Here is a 25606-nt window from a genome sequence, read left to right as displayed (position 1 = left end):
ATTTACACTAAGTTTTCCTCTGCTTGACTGCCTTTCATTACCCCTACTTTAAACAACAAGGCGGTCCATCCATGGCAAGTTCTTTCCTTCCACAAGATTTTGCTCCTCTTTCTGTAACTGTCAGGAGTGCTGTGTGAGGTCTGGGGTTTCTTCTCTTGCTCCATTGTCCCTGCTATGTCACATTTATTTAGTCAGAGTCACATTTTTCGTGTGTGAGTACCAAGGGAGGGCAGCTACTTCAGCAAATCAGTGCTGTTCAGCAGCAAAAGCTGAAGCCCTTATGTAGGTTGTACACATGTAGTTCTTTTTTATCTTTTTTCATAATTTAAACTATTCCTTTTTTTTTTTTTTAATTCCGTATGGTTTGTTGACATCTGTCTGGTTCTCTGGTGTCCAAGACAGAAAAGCATGTGAGTGCAGCTTTGCCACAGCTGTTTTATAAAGGAACTGTCAGCTTGGTTAAGGGACCTGAGGCTTCCTAGTATACAATCTGACTCCACAGTAGCTTTAAGAGCTGTTGTGAAAGCTTATATTCAATTATTCTTTTCTTTCCTCTCCCGGTCTTTTGTGTTATTTTTTGACTTCCACATTATCTTTCAGTATTCTAACAAACATTGAATTCAACAATGGCTTGACTGAAGTTTGCAAAACCCCTCTTAAAAATGTTAATCACTCCTGATTTTTAAATTCTGATTCTCTTCCATTGTTCTTTCCAGAAGTGTTCTCCTTGACCGTATGTAAATAGAGGAGTTTATATGTAACTGGGAGGGGGGTAGGGTGGAGGATGGGGTGGTATGATAATGTGCTTACAAAATCCATCCTGGCTTTGTTATTTTCTAGGTATTTGGTGCTAGAACATGTGTCAGGTGGGGAGCTCTTCGACTATCTCGTAAAAAAGGGAAGACTGACACCAAAAGAAGCCAGGAAGTTCTTCCGTCAAATCATCTCTGCTTTAGACTTCTGCCATAGTCATTCAATATGGTGAGTATACCATTTCCAACAGGAGCTACCTGTTACACAAAAGCACAGAATAAAGGGACATTATGTCTTGATGCTTTTAGTTACTATTTTTAGTAATACTATTTTACTACATTTAGCTACTATTACTATTTATAGCTGATGTTACTAGGCTCTAAAAGCATTGGGTAAAGTGCTGATGTATTTTTTAATTCTTGGCTGTTATGATACAGAACACCAGACACAGATAGACTTTTCATGGAGAGGCTTGTCCATCGTTTCTCATTGGTGAAGAATTAATTCACAGGGAATGCTTTAACCAGGAAAAGCAAAAACACTAAGGAAAAGTAGTTTAATTTCCATCATTCTTAGTACACTTGCTAATAACTGAGAATTACATACACTATATCAAAATAAATCCCGAAGAAACTTGGGACAATGAATACACACAAAGTCATTTTGTGGCTTCCTTCAGTTTTTGGAAACCTGCTGGCTTTTGGCAACTTTCACTGAGTCCCTTCTGGGCATTTGAGTCACTGTTGCCTTTAATTTCCTTTCCAGTAGGGAAGAATTTCCTTGATCTGACTGCTATTGTTACTCACTAACTCCATCAAGTAATTTAACCATCAAGTGTTGTTTAACATTTGCTTTCAGATGGTGTTTTAAATTGAACCAGTTTCTCCTTCATCTTAAGCAAGTTTAGGTAATTATGGTTATACTGAAGTCAAGTTGTTAACACGAGTCAGAGCACTGAGTTTCTGTTTAGCTGCTGACCCATAATTGCCTGTTTATTTCTCAGAAATGCAGTTCCTTGCAGTTAGGTTGGCTGGGGGAGACCATTTACATTATGCCTGTGTGGCCGCTTCTCCATAGCCACAAACAGCCATAGATTCCCCCGCTCTAACAGGCCAAGGGTCAGTGATGGATACTGCAGTACCTGCTTACTTCTCAATAACCACACAGTGATTTTCTGTACCCCTAGTTTCATGCTGAGAAATTGTAAACTGAACATCCACAGCATAAATGGTATCAGCAAAAATGGATGCCTAAATATTTAACTTGCTCTTCTAGCCCCCTCCCTTTACCTCTCTGGCTTGTTTCAATGGGAAGTATTAATGTGAAAGAGAACATATTTCTAATAAATGGAAAGTGAAATAAGAGCCTTTTCTGAGGTTATATTAAGAAGAATATACTATTAGCAGAAGAGGCATTTCAGAGGTGGTGGGTCTGGGCAAGAAAGTCCTGAGGACAATGCCTCTCTGGCACAGGCAGGGTCACAGTAGTCAGAGAAATTCCCAGAGAAGCCAAGAGCAGGTTGCATACCCTAGCTAGAGGATCTAAGTTTTCTCTGCTGGCAGAGACCTCTGACAAGTTTTGTTCTGTTTTGTTCCACGATTTTTCCTCCCTGCTAATCAGCTGGGTTGAGTGATCATGACCTTCTTATAATCAGCATAATCCTTGGTCAGTTGTACAGCTGTTATTTTTCATGTATACTTGGCAGCCTTACCACTTGCATGCACAACACGTTTCCATTCCCTGCTTGGCTTAATGCTTAGGAGTCCCAATCCAAGAAGACTCAAAAATATTTAAGTACAACTGAAGAGAAATTATTTACTCTTCCAAATGAATATTCCAGAGAAATACAAATCTCTGTTGGGATAAAAGTTTCTGTGAAAGCATGCATATATACACATACGTACTAGTTCTTTGGGCTTGTGATGGATACCTTGTGATATGGCAGACTTTAATAAACTGGGTGAGGACTGTGGTGAGGCTGTCAGACAGACAAGCACCTCTGCAGGTTTAACAATACATTGAATGTCCAAGGCAAAGTGTGTGTCTTTCTTGAGAAATCCATTTTCCTCTGTTAAACGTATTGGATTGTGGGCAGTAGTCTTGTTTAGAAGTAAATCCCTTGTCTCCTTGCCAACTCCCACTCAACTAGCATCTAGTGCTGAATAAGTTAGCAGTAAATTATAAGCTCTCCCTCTCTATTGGTCACTCTGAGACTTATGTGGTCTGTGTTATATTAGACTCTGTGTTGTATTTTGGACAGTTATCATTAAACCCTTTTTGAAAATTAGAGCATGCATGAATAGATGTGTTTTGCGTGTCTGTATGTATAAAAGTTAATGTGCTTTCCTAAGCAGTGAAGCCTGACCTTGTCCTGTCATAGGGCAGTGAAATGATAAATCATCTCATCAGCCAGGTTATCCAGTTATGACCACATTGAAAAATGAAGGCTTCTGCTTTGGTTAATGACTAAATGTGTGTGCCTCTAATCTACTGGCAGAGTAGATTGATAGCCTGGTGTCCCCAGCCCCATATCATTGTCCCATCTTCTTCCTGTACCTCCCAAAACACTCTGAAATATCCATGGCTGACTTACACAGCAGTATGTAACCACGTCCAGCTTTCACTGCTCGAAATGTATTGATGCACCAGGATTCTTAGATCAAAGAATCAGAAAGGATTCCCCAGTCCTCCCATCACTGAGAGGCTTCTGCTGCTGCTGTGTGGAGAGATCGTCTGTGTCTGGGAGGTGTTTCCAAACAAGCAGCTCAGACAAGGAAGGAGAATAGGCTTGGAACTTGGGTCTGGTTTTCTATTGTTTTAAAAAAATATGAGCTTTCTCTTCTTATTTTATTTAATAGGAGCAGTGGGGCAAGATTTGATGTACCTCAGTCTGAGGTGCAGTCACTTACAGGTTTTTGTGGTACAGGTCGACCATGGGGGAAAGCTTATAGGTAACCTGTCGGGTTCTCTAAGCATCTTTCTGTGTACATAGCACTGTGCTGTGCTAGGGACACACAGGCAACTGCGGGTGTGAGCACCATGCAGAGGTATTATGCGGGAGCCTGCAAACAGTGTATTTGTGTTACCTTGCTGCTTTGCCTGAGCTGGCAAGCAGAGTGGTTAGCTCAGTGATGCAGCATTATTGCTTCTGCTTCCAGCTCTTCCTCTGTGCTCGCTCTGAGGTCTCTGCACCACGCTGCAGTGCCCAGTGCAGACGTGCTCCGTACTGGTGCAAGAAATGGCAGAGGAACCTGGGGTTCCTTGGACATCAGTGTAAGACCAGGAAGCCTGGGAGTTTTTCTTTGGACATAACTGATATTTCTTTCCTAAGCTGCCATTCACTTAATGCTGGGTGTCTGCTCTGCTAAATTCAGGGCCTGTAAGATGTCTCAGCTGCGTGCCCCAAATCAACAGTCCCTTTTGAATATCCTGCCTCCATACTGTGGGAGAGCTCTCAGCTAATTCAGCGCTGGCTTTATTTTCAGTTGGAAACAATGTAGGAGCACGTACTGGGGGAGGTCGCAAATTCTTGCTTTCCTCTGGAAGAGTCTCTTTTATCTCCAGCGAGAGAATGCTGCAGCCAACAGAGGGTGGGAGCTGAGCGAGGGGAGCTGGCGTGCGCTTCATTGGCTGGGTGTGACATCACCAGTGAGAGCTCGGATTGGTGGTGTGCATATTTTGTGTATGTTGGGGTTTTGCTTTGGTCAAGCTCATATTTGGTGTCTGTATCTCACAAGCTGACAAATAAAAATATGATTACAGAAAATGCCCTGTGGCAAACCTTATTATGGCTTCAGAGATAACAGATAATGCCAATTACTGCACAGGGCAGTGGTGACATTGAGAGGAAATCCCCTGCAGTAATAAGCAGCAAGATGATTATTTCACTTTATTTTTATTTTGGTTGGGTTTCATTTTGTGTTTTTTTCCTGAGCATGCAAGAAAGGGGGTTAAGGCAGGTTCTTTATGAATATTGATAAATGACAATTATGAGGGCCCTTTCTCCTTTCATTGCCTGGGGCTGTGCCTGCTTGAGTACGCACAAGGCTCTTGCTGAAGTGTGTCTGTGTGTGCATGCGTAGGCACAGGGGTGTGTGACTTATAAATCTGAGGCAATGAATAAGAGCTTTGTTTGACTCTACGTTGTGTTCTTCCCATAAGTGCAGCAGGGAAAACAGCTCCTTATAAAATAGCATGTGAAGATTTCACAGCAGTAGTGCCAAAATCTGTGGTATATGCTTGCAGGCAGGAGCTGTAGAGCACTGTCAGGGAAGGAAGCATGCTTGTAGGGAGAAAGCTGGGATGTCTTCAACAAATAGAGAGCACTGAAGAATGCCAGACGCCATGTTCTGCCAGATAGTGCCACCCTTCTAATGACTCCTGTTCTGCCTTGCTTCATTTATAGGGCGTGTGCCACAGTGTTCTGCAGGGATGGTCTGTCAGACACTTAAGACTGCAGCAGGTGGACACTTTGAAATTATGATGCAAGGCTCCAAATGTGAAACTGGTCTAGAAACTGTGGCATTTAATAAGGTTGGCTTCTGTTTGGTTGGGATTTTTTTTCTGTTCTTTAAGTCTTTAGGATTTTCGAGTTTTCTTTCAGACTATTGGAAGTGAGGAAGTTGCCTTTTTCCCCCATTGAGAGCTGGAATTCAGCAATCATTGCCTGAAACCAGGAGTTTCAGATCTGTGATTAAGTCTCACTCTAAAACAGCAAGGAATTTTCAGATTTTGCTTGTACAGGGAACCAGAGCAAACCCATCCAGTACAGCAGCTGCAATGCCAAAGGCAAAGTTACCAGCTCAGCTAAAGTCAGAGGACATGTATTTTTGTAAGTTTACTTCTTTATATAAGCCATTGGGAACTCAAAATTGGCATGATCTTACTGTAAGCATAACCAGGTAGCATTCTTTGGCAAGTATAACAGTGCTGTTTAGACCTGACAGTCTGTCCTGGCTTTGAAATACATGAATGTATGTTTTGAGGCAAGATTGGTAGGGAAGAGATATTTTAATAGATCAATGGAAGTAATTGTTAAAAAGCAAGAAAGGTTTTATGCATACAAACCCTTCTTCAGAGCTCCTGATACGTTTGTAGATGTTGTTCTTTTTTCTAGCTATAACTATTTATTTGTGCTGTAGAATTCTGTGAAAAGTAACTGAATTGGAGCATAGCAACCACAGCTCTAAACAAAGATTCTTCTGTAGGTAGATACAAGTTACATGTTCTGATCTGATTTGCAGAAGCAAGAGAAAAAAAACATTAAAGGCTTTTTCTGCTCAAAGATATTAGAAGTATTGCTTCTTATGGTATTAATTATTACTGATAAATTATTTGCATCACATCAGGCACTTTTAAAAGACATACTGCAGAACAATTGTTCTGTTGTCTGGCCCTTCTGGGATTTGGAGGTCAGTAAGAAAAGCATTTGCAAAGTAGCCAACGATTTGATTAGTACAAATGACCTGCAACTATTCCAGTTAGGAGGTTTCTTGGGTTAGAAATCTGTGACCTACAATGAGTTGTCATAGAAACTGTTATGAATGTTTCAGCTCAAAAATCACTTTAAAATAATGTGTTAGTTCATTATCTCATGCCAGGTGACATTGCTTATTTGAATCCAAGATCTGGAGTCTATCACTACGCCAAAAATCTTTTACCAACCCTGCATGACCAGGAGAGAATGTTTTGCTTCTCTTCTTTATGTATGCTGCAACTGCCTGCAGTACAAATACAGGGATATTCCCAGAGCAGGACTAGATAGGCAATGGAGGGAGCTAGAGGAGCTGTCTGAATAGCATCACTGGGAGCAACCAGCAAGCAAGCGTGGCCATTGTGTAAGTGGGATGCTGAAACATGTTAATGCATGTGTGTGTCTTTCATTTTCTATGCACAACCTCCAAGAGCTGTACCCATTTCCATGGGATATTTCTTTCAGACTTCTCTCTGTATCCGTCTTGTGCTGCAAGGGAATTGTGAAGCCTTTGTTGTAATCTGTTAAAGAGGGATATTGTAGAGAGGTCTGTCAGTGTGTGTTTCCCCTCTCCTGCTTGTTTGATGGCTCCCTTTCACTCACATGCTCTCCCTTCAAAAGCCTGCTGTATGCAGGCTCCTGGAGCTAATTTATCACTCCATTGTCTTGATTGAGGAGCCCTGGGCAGTCTGTGGCCACCCTGGATCAGGGTTACACTGACTTCTTCTGCAGTGTTGCATTCCTCTTTCAGATTATTTCTCAGCGTATGCAGGGCTTCATAGAAGAGTTTGCTGTACTTGTCACTGAAAGAGCTGTTTTCTTCTCTTCTGATTTTCCAACCATGTGGTAAAGCCCCTACAGCTTTAGAGCCTTTAGAACAACAAAAGGGTAACGAGTCCTGTGTTCACCTGCAGAGAGAGGAGATGATGCGGTCATATTAGACATGGAGAGCTAGAGAGATCAGCTGGAATGGGACCAAATTAAATGCATTTACTCTACAATGTTCCATTAATGCCAAGTAATTACCACATACAGTGGGATTTTTGTTTTGGTTTTGTTCTGTTTCATTTTGGCACAAGAGAATTCTTTCCAAATATGAATGCATGAGGCTGTCCGGTCTGCTGGGCTCTTAGGTAAATTACAACAAGCCTTCCCAGTTCCCATATGTTCCTCTCCCTTCCTTCTGGCATTTGAAAAGCTGGTGATACAAAGATAGGAAATGCAAATGTGAAGAGGAAGTCTCATTGCCAGTGGTTCTACCACTCTGATGCAGGCTCCTGGCCTGACTTATATCCCCAGGATGCTGCCTCAGCAAATTCAAAGTGGTCCAGAGATGGATTGCAGAGAAATGTTCCAACTAGAAAAAAATTTTCACTGGGGTGTAAAATTCTCTGATGACTGAATGTGCAAGCGCTGCCTGATCCCACTTGCACCCTGATCTCCAAGAGGAGTGGTGCCACAATAGCAAAAAAAATACTAAGCTACCATGAAATTTCCTGTGCTAACCGTCCATAATGGGCACTAAGGCTGCGTTGGAAGAGGGATGGAGAAGGGTCAGAGAGATGCAAAACTGCCATATGCAGTTCTTGTGTTTTAGTGTCCAGTCAGCAATAAGCACAACGGTTCTTGACAGAGTCCGTATGCTCCTCTCTGCTCAGTGAGCTGTAGTGAAGAGCTGATAATTTTTCTTGGTTTTATTTTGGTGAGTGTCTGGAGAAAAAAAAAAACAAAAACAAAAAAACTGAGCGGTCTATTGCCATTCCAGATTTCCTTTCACTCATACTATCCCAGTCCCATGAGTCTTGAGTTCCCAACTTAAGGCTTTCAAAGTGCTCTAGGAGATGGAACAGGACCTCTGCCTAAAAAATACCATTAGCTCATGTAGGGTAATCATTCGTGGAAAAGCATTGCATAGCACACTGAGATGATGATTACTGCATGTTTGGAATGTGGATAGTGGCACCCACTTTTCCCTCTCTCTCTTGCAGTGGTTCTCCAAAATAACAGACATGAATATACTTGTCACTTTTTAGGAACCTCATTTTCCCACATGAACCTCCCTAAAATTCTAGGCCTCAGGCTGTCTATGTTCTGAATCCTGACAGGAAGACAGGATGAAATGAGGAGAATGAGACTTCTTGCCACCAGTGAATACTGTACTAGTTTTCAAGGTGTTGCCCCTTCTTTTTCACTGCCTCTTAGTGGTCTGGGAGAGGGGCTGGTTGAAGGTTCATATAGATTCTTCTCCAGCCAGGACCTGTGGCAGATCTGCTAAGGCCAATGGCTTTGAGGCATGGAAGGGGAACATTTCTACATTTCCTTTAGCTGCACCATTTTCCTAAAATAACCTGAGATGTTTTGTAGTGGGTGTACATCCAGGCTGGAGAAACACTTGTGGACATCCTGTGTTTAGGTCATGCTGTGCCTTGACCGTTCCTTCAAGTTCTCTTCTAAAAAACTATACCATTTTAGAATAAGCAAAGAATTTCAATTTTTGCTATAGACTGTATGAATGATATTAGCCAGTTCACAGATAGTGGAACAGACATGGACAGCAGCACCATCAGCCTCTGCACCTTGTATCCGTTCAGCAGTTCTCTGAGAACAGTTGCCAAGGCTGAAAAACATCCATAGCTGCTGAAAATCCATGCACAGTAGAAGGACACTCAATTCGAGCTGTGGGGAGGTTTCTAGTTACATAGCATCAAACAGGCTAGAGCCCTAGTCCTCAGATAGGAGAACTTAAGTGCATCTCCCTAGTCAAATGAGGTCTTCCCAGCAACTCATTAATGAAACCAGTTGTGAAATAAGAAATGTCCAGGCTGTCTGCTGGAGGAAAGATTAAATCACACACTAATGTCTCATTAGTGTCCAGCTTTCCTAGCTTGCATTAGGACTGTGGGCTCTTCACTCCATTTAACTGCTGGAGCTGGAACATGTTCAGATTTGGCAGTTATTAACAGTCTTGTATTTGTCCAGCACTGCTGTCCTTGATGATGGCATTCAGGGAATCTTTTCATAGCCATTAACTAGTCATTTGCTGCCTCTGGAATATTTCCTTGTCACTCGTCTCCTGCTTTTTTAAGTAGATATGACTGTCTTGGATCTTGGTAATTATTATATGCTAATAAACCTTCTGTCTCCATTTAACCTCAAAATTTTGATTTCTATGGGAAAGGTAGATTTCCTATTTGCTTTGTAAGATGAAAATATGCACAAATGCAGCTCAATTAACTACTGGATTGTTTGCCTGTGCTTAACAAGATCACTTTAACATGCAGAATTTCACAGAATAGATTTGGTTGGAAAAGGCCTTAAGATCCTCCAGTCCAGGTGTAAACCTCACACCACCAAGTCCCCCACTAACCATGTCCCTAAGTACCACATCTCCTCAACTTTTAAACACCTCCATGGGTGGTAACTCAACCACTTCCTTGGGCAGCCTGTTCCAGTGCTTGACAACCCTTTTGGTGAAGTAATATTTCCTAATATTCAATCTGAACCTCCTCTGGTGGAACTTGAGGCCATTTCCTCTTGTCCTATCACTTGTTACTTAGGAGTGGAGACCAATACCTGCCTCGCTACAACCTCCTTTTAAGTAGTTTTAGAGAGCGATAAGGTCAACCCTAAACCTCTTCTTCTCTAGACTGAACAACCCCAGTTCCTTCAGCTGCTCCTCTTAAGACTTGTGCTCCAGATGCTTCACCAGTTTTATTGCCCTTTTCTGAACACGGTCCAGCAACTCAATGTCTTTCTTGTAGTCAGGGGCCCAAAATTGAACACAGTATTCAAGGTACAATGCTGTTCATCATGGCTATACAAGACTGGAGACCAAATTTTATGCTTTTTAAAAATTGAGGGGGGAAAATTCAGTGATAAGGTATCTGCTTTTAATGCACACCATTTTGTTGGAAGTTTGGACATATCTGTTACACTCTCCAGGTGTCCTATTTCTGCAGGCTCTAGTTTTGCCTAGAACTGACTTGCATTATTTACAGGTTGTCTCTAACTGATCATTCCTGACTTCTTTTCAGATCAGAGGAGATTATTTCCAAGACATTGCCATGTCTCTCATGATCCTTTGAGAGGTTAGGCTGTGCTTCTTTACAGTGGTATAGAGGCAGAATTACACTTGTGTGCATGAGAAGTGCTAGAGGAATATCTTAAAAAAATAAAGAGGAAATGGCATAAGATTGCCTTCCATTATGGGTGTCACTGAACCAGACTGTCCTAACGCTGGTTCTTTTGCTGAGTTCAATTTATGGTCAGGGTAAGTGGTTTCAGCAAACTGTTGTTGCAGATGACTGTTGTTTGCCTGACTGTTGTTTGCATGTGTTGCCAGCTGGCCATTTCCCGCAGGTCTGACTGGGCACCAAAGCTGGCTGTCTGCCTGCAAGGTTTGAAAGCTTGTCTTTGAGCCTTTTATTAGCAAGACATCAAAGACTTGTTTAGCCTACTCATAAGCAAAAACAAGAAACGAACTGCTTCTTTAGTCTGCCTGAAGTGCCTCTCTCATCTATGTCACTCATCAAAAGTTGCAAATAAAAATTAAAAAACCAAAGTCATCACAAATTTTGTGCAAGATTTTTGTCTTTGGATATGAAATCAGGTAAACGTAATGTTTGTACAAAAGTGCTTGAGTACTAAGAAGCAGATATGGGTGCACAGTGGTGTTGGCTGTGGGTAATGGAGATTAATAAATTATTCAATATATGGTACCTTTTACTTAAAGCAGGAGTTGCCGTCCTGAAGACCATAGCTACTTGGCTTTACCCATGTTGCCAAATAATAAGAGAACGAGCTTTGACGGAAAGGAGGGAATCCTCTCTTTTCCTCCCCGTTGTTGCCACCTTTAGTTGTAAGCAGTACTGTGTTGAAGTGATTTCTCCATCAGAGCTAACTACCCAAAATTATTTCAAAGCCATATGCCTCATAGAGGCTTTTTGCAGTAACATTTACACCAAGGATGCTTGTTTTTCTCTAAATGTCACTCATTTTGTCTCCCTCAGATTGTGTTGGTATCACTGAAAGTTGGAAGATGTTTATTTCCTATCAGGGTACCACAGCCTCAAGCCTCGCATTAATCAGAAGTGGGCATTTGTGATACAATCTGGAGTATTGCAAAGATTGCATCTTAGATGTATGTGCTCGCCTGCCTGGGACAGGAAAAAAAAATGAAATCAATTAAAATATAATAGATTGGATGCTCTGCTAGATAAAGAACAAGTTTTGGAGTGGGAAAGCTGTCATGGATAATCTAACTCACATTTTGATCCTCTCTTTACAGTCACAGGGACTTAAAACCAGAAAACCTACTGCTGGATGAAAAGAACAACATCCGGATAGCAGACTTCGGGATGGCGTCACTGCAGGTTGGGGACAGCTTGTTAGAAACCAGTTGTGGGTGAGTATCTCAGAACATGTTGCAAAAATCAGCGGTAGATTCCAGATGTAAAAGTTGTCTATAGTAAGAGTTCCACTAAAGACCTGCAGACTTAGACTATGCAATGTTATTTCCCAGTAGCATAATAAATTGATATGATGCATGCAGTGTATAAGGTAGCTCAAAGGTTTTTTAAAGTGCTGTACAGTGAAAAGCAGGCCTCTGTGAGTGTCACATGTGGATATAAAAATCAAGGCTTTCAGGTCTGGATTGTCTGCATATGCTGATGTATGTTTCTTTCGTTGGCCATGATACTTCTAGGAACTGAAAACAATAGTATTGGTTGGTCTTAAGTAGAGGCTTTAAAAATATTAGGAGGTGGGAAAAAAAATCTGGGGCTTCTGAAATGGAATTTGCATGTCCTTATTAGGCTGCCTGCATGCAGCTCTTCCTATTCATGCTCCACACTGCTTCGTGTCGGCTCACATCCAGTATTGACAGGGAGACAGCAGGGACCTTTGCAATTACAAGTGGGGCATGAATACAAGGAAGCTGCTTAGAGCAATATTTCAGGGGCAATGTAAAATCATTTCCATGGCAATTCAGTTTCCAGTAAGAACTTACTAAGAATTTCCAAGAGAGACAGCCCGACAGCTGAGCAAAGCCTGGGTGCCTGGCCAAGAACAGGATGTGCTTTCCGGGGACAGCGCCCTCTCATCATCATTGTCTCTAGAGACACCACCGTACCATGCCCCCCAAACCTGCCATAGCAATGGCTTGGGTCCATGGTGACTGTGCAGGGAGCTGTCGCAGTGAGCTGTGGCAAGGGCAGCAGCTGCATCGAGCTGCTGCAGCCTGGCACCACTACGTCAGCTTTTAGCTGTGTCTGAATTTATTAAAACAGTGAGCTCAGCAAATGGATTTGCAGACAGTTGCAGCCAATTTCTACCTTCTCCCATACAGACTTACTCTTCCTCGCCTTTGGTAGTGTGAATCTGATGACTCCTTCCAGCCCCATCCTCAGCTGCTTAGAGTCCATTTTTTTTTAAGTCTGTGCTCTGAGCCAAGACAATTCAGAGTAGATGTGGAGCAATCCTGATTCTCTGTACAGCCCAGACACTGACTCTCAGTCTTCAGTTGTATGGTTCTGCTTTCCAAGTCATAAATAATGTATGGTGAAATTATTCAAGGTCCATGATATGATCAAATGATGGTTGATGAGTACACCGAGACCCACCCATTCCTTCCTGTCCATGTCAAGTCCACATTTCACCTCTTAACAGTACAGATGAAAAGCAAGGAACTATGAGTCTGCATCTCTGTTGCTTGGGCATGCTTGCAAACCTCCCCTCTAGATTAGGAAATTAAGTCCTCCCTGCAGTTACCACAAAGCCTCTGTATTCTTCAGGTAAAATTTCCTTCCTTCCAAACCAACCCAGTCTCACATTGCTCTGTAAGATTTTTCGAACTCTTCAGGAACTTCTCAGTAGGGTTCCTGTTCTTGTTAGCACCAGGATCTGTCATCCAGGTCTAAAGTCTCAAAGGGAGACTTCGTTTTCTTAAGCTGTGTTGGAATTCAAACCTCCATGCTTCAAGCAGAGCCAGCCCCCACACAGTGGCCTTAAAACGTGCTAATAAAGAAATCAATGGAACGGAAGAGACGTGCCTGTAATAAACAGAACACAGCAGCAAAGCTATGATCTCCTGCCTTGCAGATGCATTTTAACTGTGGTGCCAATCACTAGGCCTCCGTGTGAGCTATTACACCACTTCATTAATTCTCCTGGCATGGAGCCCAGCATGGCTGATACTGGTGTCTTGTGATCTCTCTGGTTTGGAGGGTGAAGGGAGGAAGGAGGTAAGGAGTATATAACAATGTGCCACACTGTTCACAAAGAAAGGCAACAAGGCAACACATTTGTACACCCTTTCCCTTGGAACACACACAGTAACCAACCTCAGAGCTTTTCAAGGCAGCAGTTTTACCTGCCCGTGTAGTTGGTACTTTCAGCCAGCATGAAAAGAAACATAACGGAGTGAGTCATGGCTGAGATACAGAGTTTTAATGAGATGTTCCTCTGTGCACCCAGAAGTTAATTTCCAGAATGGCTTTATCTGTGCTGTGAACACTGATAATGAGATGAAACTGTAACGTTTTCTCTGACAGTCACACAAGTAGTCTCCAGGTATTTCTGTCAGTCAGAGTGGGAGGATCAGATGGGGTTCAGCCATGTTGTGCAGCTAACTTTGTCAATACAACAGAGCGGTTAAAAGTTTCTTGCTGTCACAACTGAACTGCTAAGTTTAGTCCAAAGTTTGGGTAGGTTTTAGGTCACCACAGTGCCTTGACTGGCTTCACAAAGATAGTCATATAACCTGCTGTATTTCATACCTCAGAGTCAGTCATTTGGGAAGCTTCCCCTTAGATCTGCATGGTTTTCTGTAGCACTGATGGCTACCTGGAGAAAACAATACAAGTTCAATCCGATTGAGTTTCTGTAGGAGAGAGAGGTAAGGGTGGACTTGCTGTTTCTCTGACATAAGTTGTCACTGACAGACTGTACATTGGGCCTTAATTGTAATGAATCCCCATTACTGGAAACATGTATTTGGCAAATCTTGCACATACACAGCACAGAGGAATAAGCTGTAGTTTTAAACACATGTCTTTAGACTCTCGAGGGAAAGAGGAGCTGTGTTCAGAGTCTGCAGGAATAATTCTGCTTACTTCAGAAATTACACAGCCAGGCAGTCTCATGGGGAGATGGTCCTTGAAATGCTAAAGTAACACAGTGAGTCTCTGCATTCCTCCAAGAGCAGAGGACATCTCTGAACAAACAGCAGACAAGGAAAGAAGTGGAAGATGTGGTAGAATGCTGCTTCTGTTATTTTAGATCTCTTCAGCTCTTCCTCCTTTTACTCATCCAGGAAATGGCATGCAGAGACACTCCCCCTGTCTCTTTTCACAGCAGTTGTTCCCAGCATGCTCCCTCTCAGTGTTTCAGAATGGTAGATATTGTCCAATCCATCCTGAATTGTCACTAGGCAAGAAGACAGAGTGCAACCTTACGACTGAGACCCAGGTGATCTGAGCTTGATTTCTGTCTCTGCTGAAGGCATTTAGGGTGGTCTTGACAAGATGCATTTCCTTTCTCTGCTTCAATTCTGCATCATTGCAGTGCCCAAGTTGGCTGAACATATATTGCAGTCATTTCTATAGGAGTCTTGGAAAAAAGTAGGATGGGTTGGGGCATTCCCTACACCTTGTTCCCTTTTCTTGAACTAGGAGGTCTTATGGCTAAAATAAAGTATTGAAAGAGAATACTTTTGAGTTGCAGTTGTTGGGAGCTTGTAAAGATCATTCCTAATTCGCCATTGCTTCTTGAAAAACCTGGCATAATGAATTTTTTCATCTTTTCACTTCCTTCCATTTCACTCAACACAGCTCTGGAACACTGAGTTCTACTGGATGGAGATGGCTGCAGGCTGCCAGGTGACTGAGAACCCATAGTACTGCTAGTCTATGTGCTGCCTGCCTCCAAACCTATCCCAACCAAAAGCTAGGGCAGAGTAGGACATGTAAATGTAACTCACTCCAGCACAAGACCCAGTCTTTGCAGAAGCAGTTTGTATGGACGCTGATACCGCTGTTGACAGCCCCACAATTGCTGTATGCAACAGTACCCGTGGCCTGATCCAGGAAGCTGTGTGCGTGTGGGGAGAATGATGCTGATTATGATTTTATTGAGACAAAGAAGAGAACCTTGTGCCTGTCGGTGGTGTAATGGAAGAAAACATCAACTTACAATCCCAGCACAGTTTCTCTACTCTCAGCTATCCCTAGCAGCTCCTAGCAACATTTTGCAGACCCACAGATTGCCTAGATTTATCCAAAAGAAAAAAAAAATAAAAAAAAGGCACATATTATCACTAGGACTTGATTACTGGCTCTATTTGTAACAACCGATGCATTGCGTGTATGTTAGAAATACTAGCAGAGATAATCTAGCTGCTGAGTCCCTTACATCCATGTTGGCTGTATCAGCACACCAGAGATGATCAGATAGTTCAGAAGAGTGATATTCAGTTGTGATGCACCTCAGTGTCCAAGCAGCATTTTTGATTCGATGACAAGACATGATGCTGCACATATTCTTTCCCCTTTATAATAAATGTGCGCATGTTGTGTAAAACACATACAAGTGTCCTACATCCAGTTCTTGTTAGAGTTGCAAATTTAGGCTCTTAAAATCAGAAGTGCCAGAATTAGTACTTTTTACCCCATCTCATCAAGAACTTCCATTCCCAGCACTCTTGTTCCTATCTCTTTCCCTGATTTGCACTCTAGTCTTGCTGACTTCTCCCAGTCATTTCTGCTCCATGTTTGGCCCCAAATCCCAGATCTGCTAGGTTCCAGCTCTAGTTACCCCTACCTGGTTGCCCCAGACAGTTGTTGTCAGTCCCAGATCTATTTGCTATTGGGTTTGCTCTCACTTTGGTTTAGAGTTTCTTATGTTGTGTTAAATACAGCCAGAGCAGCTCACAGTATCAGTTTCAGGTAGAAAAAAATCTTCTGTGAGGTGTTGCCAGTACAGGTAGAATTTTGATCGTGATGCTCTAGATTTAGGGTTTCTGCTAATAAATGGAAACTGCAGTTTTCTAGTGGAAGTGCCATAAACCTATCTAAAGAATGCAAACAAATATTCAACTTTTCCCTTTTTAGTTAAGAATACCAGAAATTTTCCTTTTTTTATAGGAAAAAGTTCCATTTAATTTAGATTAGACTTAGTGGAAATGTTTCGGCCCATACATAACATACAGGCAAACACAAACATGGAACCACTCTGAGGCAGACAAAAAGCAAGGAAAATTGCTTTTAAGTTGTTACATTGATGGTACATCATAAGCAACTCTAATGAGGATTATAAAGGGAGCTACCAGACAACCTTATTAATAACCATTAATACCAGAGTCGCCTATACTACATCCCAAGGTATGTTAAAAGATCTTTAGGTCTGCAAAATCAAGCAGTGAGAATTTAAGATGTGCTATTCTTCAGGTTGCCAGTATAACATTAATGTAGTCCATGCACATTCAAATATGGCCAAGTTTGTACAGTTCTTTTCCAACAAATCTTTCCCTCATTTGGTGTTTCAATGTGTTGTTGTTTTTTGCATAAACAGCTGTTTAATGTTTGATTATTCATCATCATTCATTTTATGGATCTATTCATAGTTTCTGCTCGCTGCATTCAAGCCTTGCTATGAATGCTAGGTAGAATTTTCGTTGTAGTATTTTAGGTGTACAAATACTATACTGTTATTTGACACATTGATGTGATTATCTCCATCTACATGAGGACACATGATTCTGCAAAATGAAAATGAAAATCAAAAAATCAACCAGTTTTGAGTGTGCAGTTGAATACCCTGGGGCCCAGTATCTCCAAATAATCATGTTTGATGAAGTCCTTTACTTGGAGTGCCTACCAACTGCAGCTGCTGCTCCACATGCTTACAAATACTGTAAATCAAACTTCAGGTGTGTCACACTGTGATTTTGAAAACTGTGGAACCTGTAATTCATAATTACCTGTGAGTGTCTTGGTTTAGGGCACCCATTCATCTTCTTTCACAGAAAGATTCTGTAGCAGGGGCAGGGAGAGAGTTTGAGAGTATGTCAGTCAGCTGCCTCTACAACAAGCTTGTCCTTTGTGACTCTAAGTTTTCCTCCCATTGCTACAGACTTTCTAGCTTAGGCCTGAAGTGAAATAGAGGCACTGGGGTCAGCAACACAGCTACCACCTCACCCTGACTTACCCGCAGAGTGTGGTGTAACCTCTTCAGACTTTATTTTAGCAATTCTTAACTTTTGAATTCTCAACTTTGCAATCTTTATGCCTTTTAATACAGGGGTCTTTTTCATTTTTTAAAATAAGATCTCTTAATGGTTCCAAGTCTTAATTTGAACTTACATCTTAATGAATGAGCTGATTTGCAGATTCCCCCAAAATATCATTGCTCTCAATCAGTAAACAGCAGTAAGATGGCTTAGGGCTAGGTAATGAGTTTTCTCATATAAAGCTAAGTGACTGAGATGAAGCTGTAATGGGAAAATAGCACATAGGCTTAACTACAGCTACTGTCTTAATTGCAGCCTTACCTACAGCACTGCCTTCACTGCAGCCCTAACTATCTATTTCTACTGGAGCCGTTTCTTCAGCCTCTCCCTGTCTTACTTTCCTGTGTGATCTACAGCTGTCACTTTCTCCACTCAGGGTGCTCTTATATATGTCCTTCTGAAGAATTCCCTTCATCTATTTTGCAACTCCTCTAGCACCCCCCTTCACCTTAGCCCTTTGCTACCCAGCATGGGAGGAAAGCTTAGGTAGCCTTTTGCATTAGTGAGTAACTGTGGTCTATGAAAGCCAGCTCGCACATGGTGATTAACAGGTGAGGAAGAACAAACTCTAGCATCCAAGCAACAGCAAAAACAACCAGACATGGCAGAACTTCAGTGCACCTGTACAGCCTCCTGTATCAAGGTAACTTCATGCATAAGAAGAACAGAGGGAAGGAGACTTCTTGTTCCTCCCTCTCTGCAGAAACCCTGCCACCATCAGTGAGGCCTAGAGAATGGCACTCAAAAGAAGCTTTTCATCTCCCCAAAGCAGTACCATCGTAAAGCATGAGACCAAAGGACCCAGGCATGGACATTCATCTATGATTTGACTTGGGAACGCATCAGGCAGTGTAACACATGATTTGTCACACTGTGGAGTAGAATCACACAGTTTTCCATGTGCTTCTTGGTCAACCAACTGCTTTTCTGGAAAAGCTGTTACTCTGTTATCCCAGATAAAGCATGTGAGCAGTCAATTTGTGTGTGCACAGCACAGGTCTCTTGTATCTACGTAATGAGACCTGTAGGTTGCAGCCACATCACATCTACACTGAAGATATGATGATGCTTGCCTCAGATGTACTGTAGCCATGCTGTATCTTCATGTGTACAGGCCAAGAACTACTTTTCTAGTTTCTCAGATGAAATTCAGGATAGATACATGAAGGATATACACATTTCTTTCTAAGTGCCCAGCTTACTTGCCCACGGCTGTCCTAGATTTCACCACAGAATCACAGAATCACAGAATAACCAGGTTGGAAGAGACCCACCGGATCATCGAGTCCAACCGTTCCCATCAAACCATTGCACTCTGGTTTATTTCCCCTGTTTGAAAGCCACATAAATGCTTCACTAAGGTCCCCAAGATCCTTAAGATTAGCGTGTCGTAGAGTCATAGCTGTGAACGATCATTCAGAGAACCCTTCCTACCCCAGGCAGACCAGCCTGGGAAAACACACATCACCCTTGAAGTAAACTCTGCCAATGTTGATGGTTTTTTTACAGCAGTACCCGCAGGCAGCAACTGCTTCTTGATCTTGCTGAGCAATATATTTATTTGTTATCAAGGGCAGATTGTGGCTTTTGCTGCAGGGAGATGTAGCTGAATGATGACAGGGAGTGTTGCTCTTGACACATGTATATTGAATAATTAGTGATAAGAGCTAAAGAAATACTCATGACTGTAGAAAGATAAATAGATTTTTGATTAAATTTGAGTTTTCTCTTTAAAACGGTTGAAGTTGTTCTGTGATTGGCAGCATGGAAATGTGTTTTCTATGGCATCTGGCTGGCCAGAGGATCCCTTTTAGAGCCGTTAGCCAAGATATCTTGCTCATGCGTGCTGGCAAGAATTCAGAATGGCTAAGCCAAAAACCTGTGCTCTCTGGGCAGTTGCAGTGCACCTATTGAATGATCAAATCAATCCAACTTATTCAAAGGTTTTATTGTAGCATGTTCTCGACCGATTCTCCTAGATTTTAGTGGAATTTCAGTGGTGTAAGACACCTACCAAATTCCACTGCACTCCAGCTGACCTCGGGGAAGTAAATGCTTTAAATCCATTTGCTGGTGAGACACATAAATAGATGAGTACCTATCTTTGCTTCTTCACAACGCTCACATTCTTCTTTTCAAGGATGTTAGTACAGGAGGGTTTCCAGGTGGTTACATTGCTCAGCATCCATGACTAAGAGTTCTGAAATATTTGTTGGAGTCATTGTATACAAATGAAAAAAAAGAAGCACTCTGCAAACTGAGATACTGGCTATTCCAGTGCACTCAAGATGGTGTGGCCACCCAGAAAGTATTGTGCTGAAGGATGATGCTGAATTGTACAGGATACTATGCAGGATTTGAGAAGTCTGGCTTAAGTTTCTAGCCCAGCCACAGACACCACCTGTAGCAGCCATTTAATATACTGTATGTCTTTGTGAGTCATCTTCTGTAGGGAAAGCAATTGTAGCACAGTACCTGACAGAATGCTAAAATGCATGCAATACTGAGAAACTCAGACACACTAAGTGACTGGAGCTCAACAGTTACCTAGATTGTGTCTTCTCTCCTTTGTTACCCCCGGTACATTTACCAATAAACCTAATGGGACTCACTTACACAGAACACATTAGAACTGGTCTTTCTAATCTGGGGTGACTAAAATGAGTGAGTGTCATTTACCTGATATAGTTCCTAGAGTCTTTTTGCTATTGTGGTTTTTTTCCAAAACATAATTGCATTACTGCCTTCCCAACAGCTCCCATCCTGTCCTCTTCTACAGCTCTGTCCAAGCAATCTGGCACAGGTGACAATAGGCTGTGTTGTACAGTCGTGGGTTGCAGTCCTGATTCTGGTGCTACTCCTTAATTCTGATTTGTGTGTACACAAATAGGGATAGCCTGTACACTCTGCACTGGTTTTATGTATGAAAAAGAAGACACCACCACTAGTCAAGTGTACTCACAAAAATAGTGTAACTTGTCTTCTCAAAGCTTGTAAAATCATGCATTAATCCAGTGATGTTGCTGTACAGTGGTTAAGACTTCAGGGTGTTAAAAAGGACAGGTGTAGAGTAGCTGTTGGATTGCTATAAAGAAGCAAATTCACAGAGGACAATACACGTTGGGGTTTGGGAACGCATACATAATATCAAGCAATTCAGCATCTTACTCTGGCCTCACTTTCTTTCCAGCAGTGGCCAGCAATATGCTGCAAGTCCACCAGATGAAACTCGCGTAGTCAAGGAGCCACAATTTTATTAACATTATTTAGTACTTTAGCTTTATTTCATTATTGTTGCCATCATATTTTTTGTTGTTATAGAAGCTTTTGCCCTAGAAAGTTAAAGCCTTGTACAAGTTGAGAGATTTCAGTCATGCAAACTTCTGTGAGGTATGAACGGTGTGGTGGCATGGCTCTTGTTTTAGTCAAAGGAGTAGACTCATGGTGAGGTTCTGGTCACCTTTTTCAAGCTGTGGGCAGCTCCAGCTTTTAAAAATGTTCAGTAACATTGTTCATGTCCATATGACTGCCAGAAACAGAGCTGATAAGAGAGCCTAGATAGTCTGTCCTATCTACTAGGCATGACTCCCTTATTTTTGTTCTCCCAAGGACCAGCTCTGGCCAGCTCTCTGAGGGAAGACTCTGGTTTGCATTATCTGTTTATGAAATACAGTCTAAATTAAGACACCACTGAGCAGATAGACCTCATTAGAATACCTTTGATAACCTCTGAGATGGAGGTAGGGGGAGTATATTAAACCTTTTAGTAAACTTCTGAATTCCACCTTTCCTAACGTTTTCAAGGGATAAACTGCATTTCTCTCTCCTCGCTTAAGCCTCGCTGTCAAGGTAACTGCAGTCCCAAGTGTACCCTGAGTTTATTATGATCTGCCAAAAGCTGTGATACCAAATCAGGGTGTTGAATGCCTGTGGGGTGATATTTTGCCATATGAGAAGCGTAGTGTGTATGGAAATCCAATTAATGGGCTGTCTCACTGGGCGTTAATGCAGCATCTTGGCACAAAGCTAACCTCACTGTGCTTCTGTTTTGCTCATTACTTTGTGAGACAGGTATTGCCCAGCCATGATTGCATTTGTCACAAGAAACAAATGCACAAATGAAGACAGGCTCAGGGACTGCTGGGAGGTGTCAGTATAAACAATAGCATGATTTGCACACAGGTCTCAGACAGTTTGCCTCCCTTTTACTTGTCAGGTTACTTTAATGAAGGCTGTAAAATAAATAACCATGGCTATAATCTTTAGGAATTAAAATAATTACCTGGCAAGTTGAAGTAATTAACTGTTCTCAGCCAGGAATCAAACTAGAGATATATGGGTAGGAGGATGCAAAAAGAATATATTAGCTCTCTAGGTAATAGTGCTACTGTCCATCCTTTTTAGTTTTTTAAAGGAAAAAAATGTGTGTCAAAATCATGTATCAGCAGCTTTTATGACCGCTGGAGTAATTGAGAGCAATCTTAGCAGAAGGGATTTAGGTATGCATGTGTTTGGTCTGAAAACATTGTTCCGTCTTTTTTCTTATAAAAGGCTAGCCGGCATGAGTCCTTCCTCCTAATCAGACAGAAGGCCCAGTTAAAGGATGGAATGAGAGGGCTGGAATTGTATATAGTTACAGAATACTCCTGGTCTTCTCTTTATTCCTTGCTTTTAAGAAATTCGTAGTAGGGCCATGGAATGATGAATGATGCTAGTTCTTGACCATTTTCTGAATTTCTTAGAGATGTGTTCTCATTGAGGTAAGGAAAAAACAGCTGGGTTTGTGCGCTTGCATTCGTATAAGTGAGACAATTTTGATTCTGCTAAACAAAATTGATATGCATGTGATCCATGAATATCAGACTGTAACATGCTCATTTGATTTTATTTTGTGTTTCAGATCACCACACTATGCTTGCCCTGAAGTCATCCGGGTAAGTTGGTTAACATCACTGTGTGTAAATATATTTTTTGAAGTGTCAGTCATTGCAAGTATGCAGCTAGACCCTCTGTACAGAAGATTTGTCCAAGCCACATAGCATTGGAAAGAACACAGGGAGCAGAACTACAGTTCCATGTGTTTGACTCAGTCTTGAATCAAGCCACATTAATTATATGAGGGAAATGTTAGTGTGTTATTCTCACAGTACTCTTTGTGCTATGTGATCAGGCAGAAATACAGTAGCCTCATTTAACTTGATGTTTCCACTCAGGGAGGGCAGTCCCCTACACTTTCCTGTCTCTGTTGTAGCTGTCATTTCAGTAGAAGACCTTGGAATGGCTGTCAGCGATGTTGGTCTCCATTAAACAATTGAACTATCCTTTCCCTCTGCTTTCCCTTTGTTCTCGGAAAATAAGTATCCAAGATTTCAGTGGACAAGATTCCCTTCTTTTAAAACATATCTTTAATGTAAATCCAAACAAGAAGCATACAGAAGGCGCTGTCCAGACAGTGGTATGAATTCACACATAATACAATTGGTGACAAGCTCCCTGAAGAACCAGGGAGGAGAAAAACACCTTCTTGAGGTTCTTAACACACCTCTGACACCATTTAAGTGCCAGGTCTAACCATTTGTGAGTTGTTGACCATTCCTGCCCTCCTCCCCACTTCTGAACCTGTTCTCAGAGATCCCAGACAAGACTGTAAACTGATGTTCATAAAAACTTCAGTTAGTGGGCTGTGTCATGGCCTCCTGGTTGGGAAGGCTACCTTGGGAAGCAAGTGGCTGAATTGAAATGTGGGGTTTCCCATTCTCCCATCTCTTGGTCTTCAAGGTTAAGTAATTCATTTACTAGCAAGCCGTCTTTTGAACCTCTGTGTCATTGTTGCACAGGGAGAAAAGTATGATGGAAGGAAAGCAGACGTCTGGAGCTGTGGAGTCATTTTATTTGCATTGCTAGTGGTGAGTCATCTTCCTTGAGCTATCCCTTAAAAATAAAAAAAAAGAAAAATCAAAAATGCTGCTGCATTTAATGGCGGTTCTATTGATATCGTGTACAGATGGGATTTTTTTAGCTCCTCTATTTTTGTATCTCGAAGTTGCAGCCTTTTCCTCTTATTTATACATCGGTCCTAAAGGAAGAGCATGAGGAATATTTCACTTTTTCTTTAAAATGCTGCCTCCCTCCACAGGAGTGCATAGATAAGTGTTAAAAACTTGTCTCCATAAATGGTCTTTCCTGTGTTGTGACGTTGCAGCACTTTTTTTGACTGGAAAAGATGTGCAGTGTTTCAGCTGCAGGGTACAGAGAGTGTCAAATAAATTGTCCTATACAGGACCAAAATATGACTGAGTCTAGGAAGTGTTATTTTTTTCTGCAGTATGCATATGTGTGTTTCAGTAGGTATATGCCTATATTGACTGCAGTGTTTTATCAAGAGAAGATTTGAGTGCAATAATTTTGTTTCGTGTAAGTATTGAGCTATATTTATTTCGGTACACTTGGGAGTATAAAACTGAGCCAGTAGTACAAAGTTTAAATTAGTTTCTATCTTGCTCAGTAATACTTTATTTAGTATTCAAAATTGGTATTTTGTAACTTACCCTTCTTTTGATCAAAGTTTTAATTCTCTGTAGAATTTCTTCTGATTTGCAGTGCTAGTGTGATACTCCTAAACATAAAATAGTTCAATGTCCAGCTGGAGATACATAGGCTTGACATTTGTTTCCATGGTACAATGTAGGAAAATATAGTTTATGTTCATATAAACATATAGCATGTGCAGATATATATTGAAATAGATTTTATGTGCATGTTAAGGTTCATTTATATCAATAATTTCTTATTTCATATATTATGTATATTTTATATCTATTTATCTGTGTAATTATATCTTTAATAATTCTTTATAATAGTTCAGATGAGCAACGACACTTACAAAAATAACAAGTTCAAAGTCACATTTTGATGTCCTTGTATATTTATTAGTAAACCTAATTAGTTCACGTAAATGTTTTATTTTGACAAAAGCATTTTTGCAATGTACAATTAGAGTTAGATTCTGCATGTCATTTTTAGTTAAAGTACTTGAAAATTATAAAGGATTTTTGTTTCAGAAAATATGCTGATTTTTTTTTAATGGCCTGAATCAAAATACCTTGAAGTGATCTCAGTACGATGCTTTAATTCACCTTAACCAATCTTTCTCTTTTTCTTTTTAGTCATTATAACTCACTGATGTTTTTGAAGTTTTTAATTTTTTATCATGATGTTACCAGTGAGGAACTAAAATGTCTCACTAGATAGCGTCTGGTCAACTATTGCACCTGAGCAGCTATTCTCATGGCTGATAAAAGAGAACTGTGTAATGAACTCTTACTATAACTTCTTGAATTTGTAAGAATCGAAAAAAGGATGTGTCAAGGTGGTTAGAAATTATAGGAGTGGGCTTCTCATTTTCAGGGGGATTCTTTGGCAAAAATTTACATCTCTCTGTTGCTGTATCTTCACTTGTTCCTACGTATATACATGAGCCTGCAAAGTGGTTGAAATATCATGGAAGGAGAGGGCAGAGCTCTCCAGTTAATTATGTCAGGACAAACCCTACAAAAAGTCTCAAACTATAATAGCAGGTGGTATTAATAAAAGAGCTCTAGTTGTTACCTTCAGGAAATGCCACAAAGCACCCTTGCTGACTTCATCATGGCTTAAATTGCATTAGCCAAATTACTGAACTATCAGAATTGATTTTCCTTTAAGTCTGGAACAGTTAAGAAAAAAGTAGGTAACTCAGGAGATTGGTTACAGAAGACAGGGAGGCTCTCTCTCCTCAAGGCCACTTGAATGAACAAACAACTGTAAATAGTGCCCAGTAACGCTTGCCATCAAGTGGGCTTTCTGAGGCTTCTGTAAATAGATCTGTTGGTCTCCATAAACCATAGACACAGGATTGCTTATACAGATGTCCAACTCACTGTACTAAGAGCAGTGCCAGAATCGACAACTTAAAGCTTCATTATCGCAGCAGCTGACAGCTTGCAGCTTCCCACAAACCATCCTGGAAATCAAGGGAGCTCAGCACCTACTAGAATTAGGTGCTGAAAGAAAGAATTAAGAATATCTAGGAAGGTGCCAACTTGCTATAAAGGGGT

At 41.2% G+C, this 25606-nt stretch overlaps 1 protein-coding gene across 15 annotated transcripts in view; it reads left to right on the top strand.

The window, feature by feature from the left end:
• BRSK2 (BR serine/threonine kinase 2) overlaps nt 1-25606 on the top strand; it is a 327332-nt gene that overhangs the window by 228847 nt on the left and 72879 nt on the right. For all 15 annotated transcript variants that reach the window (XM_069857785.1, XM_069857792.1, XM_069857790.1 and 12 more), the window contains exons 4-7: nt 841-981; nt 11514-11630; nt 22411-22444; nt 23348-23416. In XM_069857785.1, the coding sequence (XP_069713886.1) occupies nt 841-981; nt 11514-11630; nt 22411-22444; nt 23348-23416 (361 nt within the window). The remainder of the gene's footprint in view (nt 1-840; nt 982-11513; nt 11631-22410; nt 22445-23347; nt 23417-25606) is intronic.

Source organism: Phaenicophaeus curvirostris, chromosome 5, assembly GCF_032191515.1.
Source record: "Phaenicophaeus curvirostris isolate KB17595 chromosome 5, BPBGC_Pcur_1.0, whole genome shotgun sequence".
In the NCBI taxonomy this organism is placed as follows: Eukaryota; Metazoa; Chordata; class Aves; order Cuculiformes; family Cuculidae; genus Phaenicophaeus; species Phaenicophaeus curvirostris.
The sequence above is the reverse complement of the archived record's forward strand: the minus strand, read 5'-3'. Positions and strand labels throughout refer to the sequence as shown.